This window comes from Garra rufa, chromosome 4 (genome assembly GCF_049309525.1).
Source record: "Garra rufa chromosome 4, GarRuf1.0, whole genome shotgun sequence".
In the NCBI taxonomy this organism is placed as follows: domain Eukaryota; kingdom Metazoa; phylum Chordata; class Actinopteri; order Cypriniformes; family Cyprinidae; genus Garra; species Garra rufa.
Genome location: NC_133364.1, coordinates 5988081 through 6009045, shown reverse-complemented (window position 1 = coordinate 6009045; position 20965 = coordinate 5988081). Strand labels below are relative to the sequence as shown.

Here is a 20965-nt window from a genome sequence, read left to right as displayed (position 1 = left end):
ATATAATAAATAGTAATACTTAAAAATATAAATTAAATATTAATAAAATATGAATGTAAATAATAATAATAATTTGTATTATTTACATTAATAATCCTTTTAATTATAATAATAATATTATTGTTGTTATTATTTAAAATAAAAAGATTATTCTTGTAAATAATAATTATTATTATTATTTACATCAGTATACCTTTTATTTTATTAGTAAAATAGTAATAATAATAATATAAAAATATCATTTTATTATTAGTAGTAGTAAGTAAAACCCATAGTAGTAGTTGTGTTATAATAATAATAATAATTACTATTATTATTATTATTCATAGTTGTTTTAACTGTTAATTATAAAATAAATTACATTTTATTACTTGCATAATAGATAACAATATTAAATAATATATTAATTAAATGAATACAATTAAAAAAGGTAAAGTTAATACATGTAATAATTATCATCATCAATAATTATTATAATATTCATTTTATTTTATTTCTATATTTATTATTAATAAAATGAAAAAGAATAGTACATTATTATTCTTTTTCATTTTAATAATAATAATATTAAAATAAAATGAATATTAATGTAAATAAGAATTATCAACATTAATAATCATTTTATTTTATTATAAAATAGTAATAATAATTATTACATAATAAAGATAATATTAATGTAAATAATAAAGATTTTATTTTATTATTAATTATTAATAATAGTGGTTATATTATTGTTGATAGTTTTGTTTTGTTGACTCATTTTATTTTTTACATATAAATATTAATGAATACATTAATATGTTCATTATATAAATAATTTATTAATAAATGTTAATATAATTCATTGCAATATTAATAACAATAATGTAATAATATTTTAGTAGTTACTGTAAATATTACTTGTTGTTGATGTTAAAGATAATATGATAAGATAATGATTATTATTTTTAGTAGTATTGTTGTTGTGTTAATACTTGTATTAACTGTTAAGTATAAAATTAATTACATTATATTATTTACATAATATATAATAAATATTGTACTTTAAATGAATAAATAAAATATAATATTAATTATAAAAAATAATATTATTGTTGTTGTTATTATTTACATTAATATATTTTATTTTTATATTATTATTGTTATTGATAGTTTTTGACTATAAATTATTGTTTACATATAATTAAATAATAAATAATGCATTACATTCATTAATAACAACAACGATTATAATATTGTTATTATTAACATTAATATGACTTTTTTATTTGTATTTATTAAATTAATATATTATTTAATCTATTATGTAAACAATAAAATGTAATTTATTTTATATTCAACAGTTAATACACCTATGAATAATAATAATAATTCAACAACTACTAATAATGGTTTTACTTGACAACTAATAATAATACAATAATAACTGTATTATTATATGCATTTTATTATTATTATTAATTCTGTAATTGCTAAATTGTTGTCCAAACATGTTATCTTTTACATAAAATATTTGAATAAAATTATTTTGTAAAATTACTGTCGATTATGGCAATAATAGTAGGCTAAAATGGCTTTTTTAATACAGTTATCGTTGTTGTTTTAATAGTCATTCTCACACAATGTGGGCTTTAGTTTAGTTAACATTCAGGCAGATTTGTGTCATCCTGTAATTAAAAAAAGTTATGACAAATGCCAATAATTTCAGCTGTTACACAAGAAAGTCTTCGTCTCATAATTGCCAGCAGGTGGCGATGTAACGCAATAAATACATACACACTACTTAATGCTAAAGTTAGTTTTTAAAATATGAAAAAGACGGACAGCAAGGAAAATATCACACACACAAAACAGTATAATACAAAATAAAAATGCATTAATTAATTATTAATATTTAAAGCAATGTACTACAGACTGAAAGGCATTAAAAACTCTTGACATTGAATGTGTTTCATATTGAGGATTTGGCTCCAGATCAGGTTTTGTTTGTTCTTTTGACAAACGCTGATCAGAGAAGTCACAGGACGAGCCGACAAACAAAAGCGCCATTATACCAGAAGGAAGCCAGGATTTATTTGGGTACGGAATCACACTTTCTCCCCAGAAGCACAAAATCCTGCATCATCTATAGCAAAAAATACAGTTCACAGTCAGTTTTATTCATCAAAAAATGACATTACAGTGGCAGGAATGAATGAAAACCTTCCTAAACGAAACTCCAACTCCATCAGAAAGGCTTAATACTGCATAAAAATGCATAGATAACAATATAAACGCAACATTTGAACATTTGGTAATGAAGAAACTGCTATTTTTTTAAATGCAAAAATACAAAGAAATTATGCATAGACACTTTTTATACACAGACTTGTATGCTTGATTTAAAAAACAGTGAAATATATTGTAATAGTGCATTCAAAACGCTGAATTTGCTTTAAAAGTTTTTTAAAATATCATGCCGAAGAAATATAACCAAGATATTTTCAAGTATGCAAGAAATCAAAAGATATAAAAGAGAAACGTCACGATTTAACATAACAGTTGTTGGATTATTGTTCTTACAGACAAATTGCATAAACCATGAACTGTTACTGTGTTTTGCTCACCAAGGCTGCATTTATTTGACTAAAAATACAGTAAAAACTGTAAATATGTTAAAACATATTACAATTTCAAATACTTGTTTACTATGTCAATTTATTAAAAGATGTAATTTATTTTTGGGCCGCAATGCTGAATTTTCAGCTCCATTACTGATACTTCAGAAATCCTTCTAATATTTGATCTCCATTAAAAGTTTTTTTTAAAAGAGCATGCCGAAGAAATATAACCAAGATATTTTCAAGTATGCAAGAAATCAAAAGATATAAAAGAGAAAAGGAACAAGAGAAACGTCACAATTTAACATAACAGTTGTTTGATTATTGTTCTTACAGACAAATTGCATAAAGCATGAACTGTTACTGTGTTTTTTTCCCCATTGTTTAGATGGGCGCTGGATTTGGACCCCGTCCCGCCGCTTGTTGAGCGTTGACTTTCTGAGAGTGCCAGCGCGTCTCCTTATAGACAAACCAGGCGTTCCCAACCCATATGATCAGATTCAAGAAACCAAATATCTGAAAATGAAGTTAGGAGTCAGTTATTTATAATATAGACTCAGGCTCAAAATGTCTTTTGCTCACCAAGGCGGCATTTATTCGATTAAAAATACAGCAAAAACTGTAAAAATGTTAAATAATATTACAATTTAAAATACACGTTTACTATTTTAACATCTGCTAAAATGTAATTTATTTCTGTGATGCAATGCTGAATTTTCAACTCAATTTCTGGAGTCTTCAGTATCACTGATTCTACAGAAATCATTCTAATATTTGATTCGCTCTTTAGGAAACATTATTATTATTATTATCAATTGTGGAAACCATGATATATAACCATTTTTTTTGATGATTTAAAACAATTAATTCACATTCACACTCACTTTTGATCAATTTAATGCATCCCTGGTGAATAAAAGTTCATTTCTTTCTTTAATTGTACTTATTTTCGACCTTGATCCATCAAATCAAAATATCAGGATGATTTCTGAAGGATCATGTGGCACTGACAACTTGAGTAACGATGCTGAAAATTCAGCTTTGCATCGCAGGAATAAATTCAATTTTATAGTTTATTCAAATAGAAAGCAGCTTTTTAAAATTGTAATAATATTTCACTTTATTAGTGTTTTTACTGTATTTTTAGATTAATAAAAGCAGCCCCGAAAGTGTAAGAGACACAAAATCTCGCACAAAATAATGATGCTGAAAATTCAGCTTTGTATCACAGGAATAAATTACATTTTAAAACATATTTAAATTGAAAACAGGTATTTTAAATTAGAATAATATTTCATAATTTTAATAAATGCAGGCTTTTTGAGCATTCTTGATCAGCAAATCAGCATATTAGAATGATTTCTGAAGGATCATGTGACACTAAAAACTGGAGTAATGATGCTGAAAAATCAGCTTTGCATCACAGGAATAAATACAATTTTAAAACATTTTCATATTGAAAACAGGTGTTTTAAATTAGAATAATATTTCATAATTTTACAGTATTTTTTAACAAAAAAATGCAGCCTTGTTGAGCATAATTACTCCAAACTTTTGGCTGCCAGTGTACATACTTAAAAAACATGAAATGCCAGTGAAAAAAAAAATCCTTTTAATTTTAATAAAGAAGTCAAATGCATTGCAAATGCAGTTTAATGTGTGACTCTGGACCACAAACCTAATAATAAGAAATGTATACATCATCTGAATAAATAAGCTTTCCATTGATGTATGGTTTGTTAGGATAGGACAGTATTTGGCTGTGATACAAAAATGTGAAAATCAGGAATCTGAGGGTGCACAAAATCTAAATATTAAAAAAAATCGCCTTTAAAGTTGTCAAAATGAAGTTCTTAGCAATGCATATTACTAATCAAAAATTAAGTTTTGATATATTAACAGTAGGACATTTACAAAATGTCATGAACATGATTTTTTCTTAATATCCTAATGATTTTTGGCATGAAAGAAAAATCTATCATTTTGACGCATGCAATGTATTTTTGGCTATTGCAACAAATATACCCCAGCGACTTAAGACTGGTTTTGTGGTCCAGGGTCAGCGACTTAACCAGTCATAAGGTTAAATTTTACAAAACTGAGATATATACATCATATGAAAGCTGAATAAATAAGCTTTCTATTGATGCATGGTTTGTTAGGATAGGACAATATTTGGCCGAGATACATCTATTTGAAAATCAGGAATCTGAGGGTGCAAAAAAAATAAAAATACTGAGAAAATCACCTTTAAAGTTGTCCAAATTAAGTTCTTAACAATGCATATTACTAATCAAAAAACACATTTTGATATATTTATATTAGGAATTTTACAAAAAATCTTCTTGGAACATGATCTTTACTTAATTTCCTAATGATTTTTGGCATTAAAGAAAAATCAATAATTTTGACCCATACTATGTATTTTTGGCTATTGCTACAAATATACCCCAGCGACTTAAGACTGGTTTTGTGGTCCAGGGTCACATATTGTCTTTAAGATTGCATCTCAATGTTAAGGGTAAGTACCCTTTTTGATAGTGTTAACAATTGATAATCAGCATGATAATAAACAGTGAAAGAATACCGCTGACTGGTTAGTGTCATTTCTTACCACAGATATATTGAGTGAGCGCATGCTGGCATAATCAGTGACTTCACATTTGACATCTCTATCCGCACACACAGCCAGAGTGGATTCAATGCCAGCCGTCCCGGTGGCGTCCTTCACTGTCTGCAGACCTCGAGCCCACGCAGACGAACACACCAGCCACAGGAACGCAAACACTGCCGTCAGTGCAAAATCCTAGAAAACACACAGAATTTTCCCTTTAAAAAAGTAGTGTTGTTACTACTAGTTCAAGCTCTTCTGCCAGTTGCATACTCACAAACATCGGGCCGAAGTCTGAGTCTCGGTACACGTGCATGTAGCCCAGATAGACCAGAAGAGCCACCATTGAGTAGAGGAAAGCCAAGACGGCCACAGCCACGAAAAACTCCACCGAGGAGGACGAGTCGCCTACAAGATGGGTCGCAGGAACTGTGCGGTTGCAAAGAGTGCTGTTGTTTTCCACCAGGAGCTCCTGGTTTAGCCTGCAAATGAATGTAAACAACACACTTGGAGACACGTAACATCCCATCACTTGCTCTCCAATGGATCCTGTGCAAATATTTCTTACAAACACACAGCTTTTCACTTCACAAGATGGACTGGAGGATTGCTTGTGGAATGCTGTGATGCTTTTATCAGCTGTTTGGACTCTTATTCTGACGGCACCCATTTACTGCAGAGCATCCGTGTAATGTAAAGCTACATTTTTTCAAATCTCTTTATGTTTACATACATTCGCAGTAGGGGTGGGCGATTTGGTAAAAATATCATATCACGATTTTTTCAAGAAATATCACGATTCACGATTTTATCACGATTCTTTGTCATGTTGGTTTTACTTTTTTACAAGTTGTCTGAGTAGTACAGCCAAATTAATTTTTCTATTTTAAAACCAAAACCTTACAAGGTAACAAAATATAAAATAAAAAGAATGGCAGATATTTAAGCCAAAGTGGGCGAAGACAAAAAAATCTTTGTCATTATTTTCTTTGTTCTTAAAAAATAAGAACAAAGATAAGCTACATGTTACATATACACATACTATACAAATAAAACAAACAGTGCTTTAATTTTCAGGTACAGTCGGTGTATTTATCAGTAGCATTCAAGAAATTTAATTAACGAATATAAAAATAAAACACTATATACATTATATACATAAATTATACATAGAAGCAACATTTAAAGCAACTGTATTGAAGTTCTTCAGTCAAGAGCAGTGAGTGATTTTCCTTTGTGTTTTGTTTTATTAGCGTATCATCACCCAAAAATGACAATTATGTCATCATTTACTCACTCTCGCATTTTTTTAAGCATAAAACATGCTGAACATATGAACTTATTTTGAATAATGTGGGTAACCAAACAGTTGCTGGGTCCCCAGTTACTTCCATATATTTTATTTATTTATTTTAAGTCAGTGGGGACCAGCTACTGTTACCCACATTCTTCAAAATATCTCCTTTTGTGTTAAGCACAAGAAAAAAATTAATAGAGATTTAGGACATGTGAGTGACAAGATTTTTGAGTGTACTGTCCCTTTAATGACAATCGACAGCATGTTTAGCTCTGTTGCAGAGCTGCACGCATCTATACAGGCGCGCATCCGTTTTTCTCTTAACTGTTTACTTTCACTTTAGACAACCGACTGTGTTTATATGTAATCCTTGCGTGTTTTTGACAGTATAAGCAAATTAAACGCCAAAGATAGCTCAGTTTAGTAATCAGGTGCTGTTTGACAGGCTTTTAGCGCACGTGCTTCAGGTTTACGCGCTCATGAAGCGCATGCCAGAACAGCGCGCGGACCAAATGGCGTTATTTTACCGGCAAGACTTTGAAGCACATTCAAATAATGTACTTTTGTGATCGCGAATATGAATAAGTGCAGTGCCCCGTGAGTGAATGTACAGTATATTAAGACGGAGGCACACTGTAGCACGATACTACGATATTTATTCAAAAGCAGATCGTGGAGACATTTTAATCGTCCACGATCAAAAATCGTCATATCGCACACCCCTAATTCGCAGGGTTCGTACAAGTTGCTTAAAGCGCTGAAATTTAAGGCCTGGAAAACTCTTGAAATAGCAATATTCATTTGATTTAGATCGGAACGAGTTTGTGAATCATTTCGCAAATTGAATTGATTGATTCAAATCGAATGGTCGCGATACGTAGTTGAGTTTGTTTCCTCATCAAATTTGGAGAACTGTAGCATTACATCACTTGCTCACCAATGGATGTGAATGGGTGCCGTCAGAATGAGAGTCCAAACAGCTGATAAATAAACATCACAATAATCCACAAGTAATCCACACCACTCCAGTCCATCATTTAATGTCTTGTGAAGTGAAAAGCTGTGTGTTTGTAAGAAACAAAGCTATCATTAAGATGTTTTAACTTCAAACTGTTGCTTTCGGCTGAAGAATGAGTCCATGATCCATAATAATGCTTTATCTCCTGTTGTTTCTCACATCAAAATCCACCAATATATTTGTTTAGAGCAGTGCATATTTCTCTCCTGATTCAGATCAAATCACTTTATCACTCAAGGAAGTGTTATCATGGAGTATATACTTGATTTAAGTGAAGGTTTAAAGTTAAAAAAGCTTTAAATGATGGAATTGTTTCTTACAAACATCCAGCTTTCGTCTTCTCAAGATGTTAACTGATGGATTGGAGTGGTGTGGATTATTGTGATGTTTTTATCAGCTGTTTGGACTCTCATTCTGACGGCACCCATTCACATCCATTGGTGTGCAAGTGATGCAATGCTACAATTCTCCAAATTTGATGAAGAAACAAACTCGTCTACGTATTGCGATTATTTGATTCAAATAATTCAATTCACGAAGTGATTCACAAACTCGTTCCGATTTGAATCAAAAGATTCACAAACCTGCTTCAAAGCCCAATATCGCTATTTTCAAGGGTTTTCCAGGCCTTAAATTTCAAGAAGTCAAATTAAAATACAAGCAATTTAAGCAACTTGTACGAACCCTGTGAATATATGTAAACATAAATAGATTTAGCTTTACTTTACTTGGATGCTCTGCAGTGAATGGGTGCCGTCAGAATGAGAGTCCAAACAGCTGATAAAAACATCCCAATAATCGACAAGTAATCAACACCACTCCAATCCAACAATTAACATCTTATGAAGCCAAAAGCTGTGTTTGTAAGAAACAAATCCATCATTAATACATCTAAAACTTCAAACCTTCACATCTGGCCAAAATATAAGTCCATAATCCATAATAATGCTCGCTCCTGTGAAAAAGTCTATCTCCTGTTGTCGTCTCACATCAAAATCCAACAATATACTTGTTTAGAGCTGCTTTGGGCTGTTTTGGCTTGTACACAGTGTTTGATCTGTGCATATTTCTTTTCTGATTCACTGTTGCAGAAAACACTATTATGGATAGAGGAGTCATATTTAGCCAGAAGCAACGGTTTGAAGTTAAAAACATCTTAATGATGGATTCATTTTCTTACAAATATGCAGCTTTTCGCTTCACAAGATGTTAACTGATGTACTGGAGAGGTGTGGATTACTTCTGGATTATTGTGATGTTTTTATCAGCCGTTTGGACTCTCATTCTGACGGCACCCATTCACATCCATTCGTGAGCAAGTGATGCAATGCTGAATTTCTCCAAATCTGATGAAGAAACAAACTCATCTACATTTTGGATGACCTTTAATATTTTGAACTAGGTCTTATTTTTTATCTATTTATTTATTTTATGCTTTGTAATTGTGTTATACGTTTTATGTTTGTATATCTAATTTTAATTTATTTTAAGCTTTTAATCCTTATTTTCAATTATCAAAATTGTTTTAATAGTTTTAGTCAATAAAAGTAACCCTGGAAAGAGTTTATATTGCACTGTAAACAACAACAAAAAATATTTGTAAGATTGCCAGTTGTTTGTATAATTTACTAGAAATTTCTGAGTGTTACTGAACCAAACCTGAATGGGTAGGTGAAAGTGGCACTGAGGGTTTCATTGCTGCTTCCGCCGCAGAAGATGGAAACCACATTTCTGCCAGTATATCCTCCACAGGTCCCAAACGCAAGCACAGCCGTAAGCTAAAGAAAACAAAAGCATTATGTATGAAACGCTCCATGCAAACAATAGAAGCATGCAGTCACGTCTTCAGTTTCCTACATGCACAAACCTGAAGATGCACTGCAGACGTTTACCATGAAATAAGCTTTCTTCACCTCCCGTGAATCATCTGACATGCTAATCTGATCTTGTGCTCAGTTTTGACCTTGATTCCCTCACTGTTTGCGTTAACCCTTAGGAGTTAAATGAAGACCTGCTGTTCACGGCCAACGCCAGATGTTTAGTTTCGCTGCATGATACTTCCTGTTTGCCAACTCACTCTCAAGAAGCAATTTAAACAATGTACAGGAGCTTTTCATCCATCCCACATTTGGATTTATGCATTATAGACAGCAACAGCTGAGTCAGTAACTCCATTTTCCCTGCCAATAACAAATTCCTTTGAGGAAATAAAGAAGGGAGGAACTTCATGTAAGTAGGTGGCTAAAGAAAACTCAAGACATGCTGAGTTGCTAGTGAAGGGAATGTGCATTTTATGCAAAAAATATGTGCAAAGCGGGTTCAAAAGTGGAATATACATCTTTTTTCATTATTGCATTTAAAACGTTTTCATTATACACTAAATTAATAAATTCACACACATTTCATAATTTCTTAGTATGCACTCAAGCATGCATGAACAAAATTATATATATATATATAATTTTAACTTTTTCTTTTAAATCTGGAAAGTTTCATGATGTTTTGTTCAAGCATGCATGAAAGAAAAAAGTTACAATTATATAGAAGGCTTTCTATCTTTATTTCACAAGAATTTTATGCAAAAAAAATACATGCAGAAATACATTCTACTCTTCTATTTTTGTATTATATTATATTTTTAGCTTCTTTTGTATTTTTTTTTTTTCATTAGTGCATTTAAAACGTTATATACTAAACTGAAAAATGCACTCACATTTCATCATTTCCTAGTATGCACTTAAGCATGCATGAACAAAACATCATGACACTTTCCAGGTTTAAAAGAAAAAAAAGTGAAAACTGCATGCAATACATAGAATTACTCAGTAAAGATACTCTGTTTTTACACAGAATCATACTTTGCATTGAACGATGCATTGTTGTAAATGCGTTTTAGCCAGGCCTTTGCCCTCCTTATGAAGTTAAATCTTGAAAACGTGTTGAACAGATTTGGATTTTCTTACTTACCCACTCCACGACTTTAACAAAACCCAGAGGCTCTTTTACGGGGGTCAAATTTAATCTAAATCCCGTCTGCATCTCTTCCCACCGACCCAGATATCCTCCAGGAAGAAAAAGGAAGGGGCTTGAGTCTCGCTGGCTCAAGTTTTGATAAAAAAAAACTGCAAGTTTGACAGAGTGACGTGGTTTTGGGGTAAATGATGCTGCTCCTCCCCCGCGAGGAAACCGGAGTAAATCCAGATGAGGATAAAAACGGAGTTTCAGATTTGCACGGTAGACTTACTCAATACGGAGCATTTCGTAATAGATATAGTGTATCTGCATCTGACGCACGTAAACAGTATGCGTCATGACGAGGCAACAGTTTCGATAGGTTCTTGTCTAGTAAGTGAATGAAGGAGTTCAGCGAACAATATTTCAGTCATATGATTCTCTGAGACGCTGGAGATGGATTCTCTACATTCCTGTGCTCCGTTATAAACTCAAGACTCTTAAAGGAACAGTTCGCCCAAAAATTAAACTTTTAATTTGAATGACATTGGGTAGGCTGCGAGTTATGGTGGTTTAGAAATATGTATTCGTTTTATAATTAAGTATATGTACATATTCAAGCAGCATTGTTAAACATTTCGGTAATCACAATTGTTTTATTATACAGTGCGTCAAAAGTTTCAGTTAAGTTTTGCAAAACATGGTTGTTAAAAAAAAAAAGTACTTTGTTTTATTTAAAAGTATGTATATTTACACTTTTAAACAGCATTTTCAATCACATTACATTAACGTTACATTGACAACAGTTCCGCTCGAGTGATTTCAGTCCAGTTTTGTGAAACATAGCTGTTTAAAAAAGTACTCTTTTTATTTAAGGGTATGCATATCTACACTATTAAGTATAATTTTTCGAATCATTTGATGTAGTTCGGAGCTTCGGCACGAGTTCGCGAATCATTTGATGTAGATGTGAACTTCGGCACGAGTTCGCGAATCATTTGATGTAGTTCGGAGCTTCGGCACGAGTTCGCGAATCATTTGATGTAGATGTGAACTTCGGCACGAGTTCGCGAATCATTTGATGTAGTTCGGAGCTTCGGCACGAGTTCGCGAATCATTTGATGTAGATGTGAACTTCGGCACGAGTTCGCGAATCATTTGATGTAGTTCGGAGCTTCGGCACGAGTTCGCGAATCATTTGATGTAGTTCGGAGCTTCGGCACGAGTTCGCGAATCATTTGATGTAGATGTGAACTTCGGCACGAGTTCGCGAATCATTTGATGTAGTTCGGAGCTTCGGCACGAGTTCGCGAATCATTTGATGTAGATGTGAACTTCGGCACGAGTTCGCGAATCATTTGATGTAGTTCGGAGCTTCGGCACGAGTTCGCGAATCATTTGATGTAGTTCGGAGCTTCGGCACGAGTTCGCGAATCATTTGATGTAGTTCGGAGCTTCGGCACGAGTTCGCGAATCATTTGATGTAGTTCGGAGCTTCGGCACGAGTTCGCGAATCATTTGATGTAGATGTGAACTTCGGCACGAGTTCGCGAATCATTTGATGTAGTTCGGAGCTTCGGCACGAGTTCGCGAATCATTTGATGTAGATGTGAACTTCGGCACGAGTTCGCGAATCATTTGATGTAGTTCTGAGCTTCGAAACAGGATCTGTTTACTGTTCTGGGGCAGAAAAGTATAATTTGGGTATCTGCAGATAAACCACAACTAAACAAAATTACAGTTCAGTTCATAATGCTTGTAATTGAAAATAAAACAATATGCTGTATGTACATTGTGTAATGAACAGCTGCAACCAAATATAAACAGTAAAAGCTTATTTTCCCAAATCAAATGACCATCTGTTGAGCAACGCATCCAGAGAAATACAACTCAAACCTGATTTGGTATGATATTGCTTTTTATTTAAACTTTCACACTAATGTTCCTTAACACAGTTTTTAACTCATCATCAAAATGAAGTGATTTCGTTACTAGATTGAAGGCTAGTGCATTGAGAAAACAGTTTACTGTCATTACAGCAGCTATAAAAGGGAATGGATTCATCTTTTTTACTATCCCATAAAAAAGGAAAAGAAAGAATAACATTTCAGCAAAAAGGATGGACTGTCTTCAGTGTAATATGCTGTCAAAAACGGCATCGGTCAAGTTAGTTTTAAAATATATATATATTCAACCCAAGAGGCTGAAAGAAAAAGGGAGACCCAACATATACATAAAAACATCGATGAAATTATAATTAACAAGTATCGTCAATCAAACATGTACGTACACACACACACTCGCACATATGCATATCAACGCACGTGCCGGAGACTGACGAGCAGCATCAGTCTTTCTACAGAACGTAACAGATACGTGGATTTTTCTGTTGGTACAAAATGGGCATATTAGACAAAAATAAGAACAGATTTCTATTTGCACAAAGAAGAAGCCAGCTCTCTCAAAACAAACACGCGTGCCGGTATATACAAGAGAGGAGGCAGTTTGGCCACATTAATCAGTCTGGATATTCCTCTGGCGATATTTACGTCTGTCATAAAAAATAATGATTCTGAAGTTTGAAACAGTAGGAAAATAGTAAAACCAAGCTCTTTAAAATGATTCCCGCTGTATAATAAAACTGGCGTTTTCAAAGCAAGAGCTGTAGTGAGAAATACTTTTAAAAAAAAAAAGACTTTTTTTGACTTAAATATGTCAGGTTTACATTGTATATTATGGTGAAGCACTTAACATGTTGGCAAAATCAGGATAATGTTCTTTGCAGAAAAGAAAGGGTCTATTATATTCAGATGAATCCGGACAAGAACATGTCCAGGTAATATTTCACCTCAAAAATTAAAAGAAAGAATAAGGAATTATATTTTGCAAAAAAGAAAATACATCTATTTTTAAGAGTTAACATTGTGACACTACTTTTTCATAAAATAAAGCCCATAAATTCCCATTATTGTAATGCATATAATTATATATATATATATATATTTTTTTTTTTTTTATATGCATCATTTATACAGCATGTGTGCCTAATTTATGCCAATTAAAAAAAAATCCTTTCAAAAATGCTGCATTACAGTAATAACATTTAACATTTTTAGAGAGTGATTGATGACTTTTTCCTCACAATTCTGATTTTTTTCTCAGAATTCTGACTATAACTCGCAATTGTGAGTTTATAACACAATGAGTTTATATCTAATAATTCTGAGAAAAAAGTCACAATTGCAAGATATAAACTTGCAATTCTGAGAAAAAAAATTCAGAAATGTGAGTTTATATCTCGCAATTCTGACTTCATAACTCATAACTGCGAGTTCATATCTCCAAATTCTGAGAAAAGTCTAAATCTAAAAAAATTCTCAGAATTGTGAGTTTATATCGCAATTCTTACTTAATAACACACAATTGAGAGTATATATCTCATAATTCTGAGAAAGTCACAATTGCAAGATATAAACTTGCGATTCTGAAAAGAAAAAGTCAGAATTGCGGGTTTTATATCTCACACTTCTGACTTTGTAATTCGCAATTGTGAGTTTACATCATACCTCTTGAGGAAAAAAAGTCAGAAGTAGAAGATATAAACTCGCAATTGTGAGAAAAAAAGTCACAACTATCTTTTTCTATTTTTATTCAGTGCCAGAAATGGGCTTCCGTAAGAATCACTAACTACTGTCAAAACAGTAAAAATAAAAGCAACATCTGGACACAGTATAGTAATGAGAACTGGTGTTGGAATAAGCTTAAATATCATGGAAATAATGCAATTTTTTTTTCTGTATGCAAAATTAACCTTCTCTTTACTTTTGATTCTAGGGTGAAATGTGACCTAAACACTCTTTCAGGTTTCAAACCTTTCGAACAAAACCCGAAATGACGAAAAAAACACAAGGCCAATGAAAGAGAATGAAAGTATCCCTCTAGTTGCGCCGTCTCCTTTGCATAAAAGTGATAAACCCTACACACAACATTCACATTCGACAAACACTGAACGATTACCTTTCAGTCCTACGGTCAAGCAAAGCGAAATCTTCTCTTGCGGTATACGCACACATAAAACGTCTCCATTCCTGCAAAGACGTGTGATCAATAGCACGCTTGGTCAAATACACAGTTAAATGATTTAAATAGCATGATAACTGCTCTCGTCCGCCGTTAAAAAAGAGACACTGAAGCGTAGCGGAGTCGGTCGACAGAAACATAGAACGGCTCTGTACACTGAACGTGGGGGTAAGTGTGTGTCCTCACGTCTGTCGGGACGCAGGCTCTCTCTCGGGTGGGTGTGGGTGGAGAGAGAGGGCTGATGGGAGACACTCTCAGAGCAGCAGGTCCTCCAGTTCACTCTCCTTCAGCTTGGCATTGTCTCTGACCTCATCGAAGGTGTACGTCTTTACAATCTTCCCGTTCCTGAACACAGTGTGCAGCAAATCCTGCCAGGGGACAGATGGAAATAGTTGAAATTAACTGGAAATGCATGCAATTTTCGGAGTTTTATTGTACTTGTTTAATCCAATATATGCATGTCAAAAGTTTTTGAACAGAAAGATTTTTAATGTTTAAAAAACTCAACTTCTGCTCAACAAGCCTGCATTTATTTCATCCAAAGTACAGTAAAACTGTGAAATATTTTTACAATTTAAAACAACTGCTTTCTATTTGAATATATTTTAGGATATAATTTATTCCTGCGATCAAATCTAGATTTTCAGCATTACTACTACAGTTTTAGTGTCACGTGATACTTCAGAAATCATTCTAATATTCTAATTTTTTTTATCAATATTTAAAACAGTTCAGTACATTTTTTCAGGATTCTTTGGTGATTAGAAATCACCAGCATTTATATGAAATAAAAAGCTGTTGTAATATACACTACACCATTCAAAAGCTTGGAGTCAGTATATTTGTTATTTTATTTTATTTTTGGGAAAAGAAATTATAGAAATTCTTACTTTTATTTAGCGAGGATGCTTTAAATTGATCAAAAGTGATGAAAAGAAACCTGTACAAATTATACTCAGCTGTTTTCAACACAATACTAATAATAAATGTTTTTGAGCTGCAAATCAGAATATCAAAATGATTTCTGAAGGATCATGTGACTGGAGTAATGATGCTGAAAATTCATCCTTGAAATCACAGGAATAAATTACATTTTAAAATATATTCATATAGAATAAAATAATTAAAATATTTCAAAATTTTACTGTTTTTACTGTACTTTGAATCAAATAAATGCAGGCTTGGCAAGCAAAATACAATTCTTTACCAAAAAAAAAAAAATTAAAAATCTTATTTTTCTGATACGTGCATCAAAATATCAAATATGTTAAATTTTATTTCAAAGAAGCCAGAAGAATATAACCTGAACAAGAGTAGAACAAATGATTTTATGCATTAATGGAGGACTTTTAATTTTTAAAAAAGCCTGTAATACTCTGGGACTCTTATTTTTGAAATGTCATTGCTTTACTTTCGAATGAGAGCGATAAAGTATGTACTTACACAACCATCTGTAACACATTACAATATAAACACCATTCAGCCAACATTTTTAATAAATTATAAACAGTAAACCACAAGCAGTCGTTTGCCATAAATGCATTTAATGAATTGATTGCAAGCTGCTCCGAAACTGCAGAATGTCTAAACAAATTTTTTATTAAATCCTAGCCTTTTGAAGTTCATTAAATCACATTAGGCCATATTGCAATTTATGTCTTTCTCCAAATTTAAGACCTCTTAAAATTATAATTAAGATTTTTGTTATACCATTTATTTAAAATTTATGGCTTAAGGTCAAATGCATGATTAATTTGAAGTAAATTTGAAGAACGTACCTCTCCGTATTCCTCCAGATCACCCTTTCCTTCTTCCAGAGTAACAAAATCTCCATTTGGCTTCCTGTGAAGGGAAAGCCGACCCTTCTTTGACCTTTTATTGGGGTCTGCAACAGGGTCTTTGAAGACGTTTACCTATAATCAACAACAACTTATTAATGCATAAAATACATTTTCTCAACATCACTGATCTGAATAATATATAGCATGCAATGTCAGATAAATTCAGTTTATAAATTGATTCTACAACTAATACTATAATTATATATGTGAACCTGGACCACAAAACCATATACATTGTATGGGTCAAAATTATCGATTTTTCTTTTATGCCAAAAATCATTAGGATATTAAGTAAAGATCATATTCCATGAAGATATTTAAATATTTTTCCACTATAAATATATCAAAAACTTAATGCATTGGTAAGAACTTCATTTGGACAACTTTAAAGGTGATTTTCTCAATATTTTGATTTTCTTGCACCCAATATAAATAGTTGCATCTCAGCCAGATATTGTTTAATCCTAACAACCACACATCAATGGAAAGCATATTTATTCAGCCTTCAGACAATGTGTAAATTGCAATTTAAAAAAAAATTAACCCTTATGACTGGTTTTGTGGTCCAGGTCCATACTATAGTATTACTTTTTGCATAATTTCTAGCAAAATGTTCATTACAGTATTACACTGTCACTTTTGTAACATTAAAAAAAAGACATTTAAAATACGATTTTACATATACAGCATGCATTAGAGTATCAATATTTTTCATTTTCAGTGTTATTTCATTATTTGTGGTAGAATGTGCTTAAATATCAGAAAAAAATAGCTTTAAATGTTTTTTAAAAAAATAGCTTAATTTTATTAATGCAAAATCACCATTTTCAGACCATTTTAAGTGCATTGCAAATCAATAAAATTAAAGATGAAGCATGTAATTGCATTGACAGCGAATGACAACACTTACGCCCAGTCCGTTCGTCACCACATAACTGCATTTAAAAGAGCAGTTGAGCAGATCTCGGGTCAGTTTTTGCAGCAAAGCTCCTCCTGAGCCAAACGCGATGTTCTCGATGCTCCATTTGTGCTCTTTCATGCCCTCCACAATCTGTGCAACATAATAAAATAGGTACAGAATAAGTTTGAAGATCTCCAAGAGCTCATATAGTGCACAGTTGTTATTCTGTCATGAGCTGGACGACATACACACCTCCTGTAAAGTATTGATGTCCACACCGTCACCCTGAATGACTCTGATGTAGGGAGGAAGCACCTTATAGCCTTTGGAGTTCTCAGTCGGAGAAAATTTCTTTCCTAAAATTTCTAGGACCTGCAATATAAGATTTAATAGACCTAAGCAAACTCAAAAGTTGACATGAACTACATTGAAAGCACAATTAAGAGATACTGTGATTTCTACCTTTAGCACTGTGTCTAGAGGGTTTCCTGAATCTGGTCGGACCACCAGCGGGGCGTCTGCGCTCCTCATCTCAATCAGACTCCTAAGGTCCTCGCCCCAGATCTTCTCGCAGGCGTTGTAGATGTCGTAGCTGTCGCTGACGATAGACACGGGGACGGAGGGGAACTGCTTGATGATGTGCTCAAAAGCATCCTTCTCATGGTCCTTTCCCCAGGCAGTGATTGTGCTGCAACACAAACACACATCAATGAGATTATTTAAGAAAAAAAATTAAGCCTGCATTTATTTGATCCAAAGTACAGCAAAATTTTGAAATATTTTTATTATTTAAAATAACTTTTTTCTATTTGAATATATTTTAAAATATAATTTATTCCTGTGATTTTAAAGCTGATTTTTTTAGCATCATTACTCCAGTCTTTAGTGTCACATGATCCTTCAGAAACCATTCTAATATGCTGATTCGCTCCTCAAAAAACATTTATCATTATTATGTTGAAAACAGCTGAGTTTAATTATTTCAGGTTTCTTTGATGAATAGAAAGTTCAGAAGAACAGTGTTTATCTGAAATAGAAATCTTTTGTAACATGAAAAAATGTCTTTATCATCACTTTTGATCAATTTAAAGCATACCTTGCATAATAAAAGCATTAATTTCTTTACCAAAAAAATGATATATATATATATATATATATATATATATATATACACACACACACACTGACTTCAAGCTTTTGAATGGTATAGTGTATAATATTACAAAAGCTTTTTATTTCAGATAAATACTGATCTTTGGATTTTTCTATTCATCAAAGAATCGTAAAAAAAAAAAATCAGCTGTTTTAAATATTGATAACAATAAAAATAGTTTTTTGAGCAGCAAATCAGTCATTATAATGATCTATGAAGGATCATGTGACACTTAAGACTGGAGTAATGATGCTGAACATGTAGTTTTGATCACAGGAATAAATTAAACCTTAAAATACATTCAAATAGAAAACAGTTGTTTTAAATAGTAAAAATATTTGACAATTTTACTGCTTTTGATCTTGGATCAAATAAATGCAGGCTTGGTGAGCAGAAGAGACTTCTTTAAAAACATAAATCATTTTGACTAGTAGTGTATCTATTAATTCCATTTGTTATATATATATATATATATATATATATATATATATATATATATATTAAATTGCAAATTTATTTAAGAAAAACTGTAAAATTTATATTTTTATTCTTAATTATTAAATTGTTATCATAAAATTATTAAACTAATTGTTTAAATTAAACTAAAATTGTGTGTATACACTTTTTATATATAAAACGGCTAAATTAAAAAAAACTAACATTTTATTACTAAGATAAATTATTATATACACACATAATATATATCGATATCCATGTAAAATGTTATATTACTTAAGAAAAAAATATTACTACTGTTATTAAATATTTTTGTTTTTTTTGCAATTTTCTGCCAATTCACTATTAAATAAAAAATCTGATAAAAAAATAAATAAATCTGTATAGATAGCTAATTTACATTATAAAATTGCACAAACATGAGTGCTAACTGCACTAAATGGTTTGATATCAGTGATAAAAGTTATGATATCCACCACTAGGTGGCAGCATTGTACTAAAACATACTGTATGCCAACGCAAGACTAAATTTCAAAAGCACTGCTGAAACTACTGCAACATTCCTGTTTCAATTTACAACATTAAACTTGCACTACAAATCGCTGGAGTGTGAAGAAACACTGGTCTTTGGTAATTATGTAACAGGGCGCTGTCAGCTCCTGGTACAGGGAAGTGTGATGATGCTGCACTAACTAACCAGAATGCATTGGGCTACATTGGGCCACATCATCTTATAACCTCACTTACGACACAGTAAAAGGAAACCCTTTGGGCACATTGCATTTGAGTGAACTATCATCAAGCTATTAGCTCCGAGTTGTTCCACCTGTGTTCTGCAGCCGGTACTGAGAATCCAGGAACCGGGTCTTTGGTGCCGTAGTACTTCTTAATAACGCCGATCCCAGCCACGGTGTCTGTTCCTTTGAAGTTCACCAAGTGTGCGGATGCTCCGATACCGGCCGTCTGAAACCGCAAACATGAGTATAAACACACAGCTAGTGCAGAAACGAAAACAAGAGAAAAAACACAGGGTGGAGGATGTCTAATATGTACTATATGTATAAAATGCTTGGCATTCAGTTTGAATGTTATGAATATATATTCACCAGAATTTATTTACAAGGAAACTGTAAATGGGTCAAAGACGTTAAGATGTCCACATCAATGGAAATGTACAAAAGTGATTTTATGTCCATAGAAAGCACATTAGATGTAAGTAAAGTGTCTACGTTTAGGGTTTCATTAGTTTTTGGAGATTAAAATGTTAAAATTTGGTTGAAATAATGTTACATTGTCATTCATGCTTATTCTGACTTGTGCATATTAAAATATATAAAAAAATAAGACAGCATATTAAATCTGATTGTGTTTTAAATTAGTAAAAAATTCTTACTGACAAATGTGCAAAACTTAGTATAGTGGCAAATTATTAAAATACAGAATTACAACTAATTAGTATTTGGGGTGAAAGTAATTTGTTTTTTAATATGTCATAAATTGATTTTTGTTAGATTGATTAGACTGAATGACATTTTAGTGGGCGTCTTCTGAAAATGTATGATATTTATTTTTTGCTCAGAAATGCATTAACAAAAATGCAATTAAATTAAACAGAAAACTTTGTAATATTTAAAAATTTTTTTAAAAAAAATTAAAAAATTAAAGCTATAGTACACTTATTGTTTTTATGCTAAAACCCTTTTTCGTCTTTGACCCACTATTTCTGAAAAAAAAAAAAAGTAATAAAAATAATAATATAATAAATTAATTCTTTATACAATCTAATTAATCTTTATAAATTAATTAGTCATTTAGTGAAACTATTAATGGAACCTCAAAAAAATTATGGAAAACAGATTCACATAATTTGATCAAAATAAAACTGAATTTGAGAAAAATATTAAAACAACTCATACAGCCTTAAAAATTTAATTTTTGTTACACTTTTAAGAAACTGCTGTTAAATTGTGCAAGTTTTATGATTTCAATTAATTAGACATGCTTTTTGATTCATATGTTTTTAGTCTAGAAAAATTCAAAACGGAAAAACGGAATT

General features: G+C 31.8%; 2 protein-coding genes across 2 annotated transcripts in view; both read right to left on the bottom strand.

Moving 5' to 3' along the window:
- Nucleotides 1-1825: 1825 nt before the first annotated feature.
- Nucleotides 1826-10917, bottom strand: sypl1 (synaptophysin-like 1). Its single transcript, XM_073838540.1, has 5 exons — nt 10494-10917; nt 9186-9304; nt 5489-5693; nt 5215-5406; nt 1826-3116 (listed from the first exon to the last, which is right to left on the bottom strand). Exons 1-5 carry the CDS (start codon nt 10563-10565, stop codon nt 2985-2987), a joined length of 720 nt encoding a protein of 239 aa, XP_073694641.1. The 5' UTR covers nt 10566-10917; the 3' UTR covers nt 1826-2984.
- A 1461-nt stretch (nt 10918-12378) lies between these two features.
- LOC141333453 (nicotinamide phosphoribosyltransferase-like) overlaps nt 12379-20965 on the bottom strand; it is a 16584-nt gene continuing 7997 nt past the window's right edge. Inside the window, exons 2-7 of the mRNA XM_073838469.1 lie at nt 19736-19872; nt 17763-17988; nt 17553-17672; nt 17310-17450; nt 16337-16471; nt 12379-14926 (exon numbers count right to left, since the gene is read on the bottom strand). Coding sequence (XP_073694570.1) covers nt 14813-14926; nt 16337-16471; nt 17310-17450; nt 17553-17672; nt 17763-17988; nt 19736-19872 — 873 coding nt within the window. The 3' untranslated portion in view covers nt 12379-14812. The remainder of the gene's footprint in view (nt 14927-16336; nt 16472-17309; nt 17451-17552; nt 17673-17762; nt 17989-19735; nt 19873-20965) is intronic.

What these genes read in the sequence shown, in the direction of transcription:
- sypl1 (XM_073838540.1), bottom strand. Translation starts at nt 10,565, where the DNA reads ATGCAGACGGGATTTAGATTAAATTTGACCCCCGTAAAAGAGCCTCTG. An exon ending in CAGACTTCGGCCCGATGTTT is followed by an intron (nt 5,407 to 5,488) that starts GTGAGTATGCAA and finishes TGTGTTTTCTAG; the next exon opens with GATTTTGCACTGACGGCAGT. An exon ending in GCTCACTCAATATATCTGTG is followed by an intron (nt 3,117 to 5,214) that starts GTAAGAAATGAC and finishes CTTCATTTTCAG; the next exon opens with ATATTTGGTTTCTTGAATCT.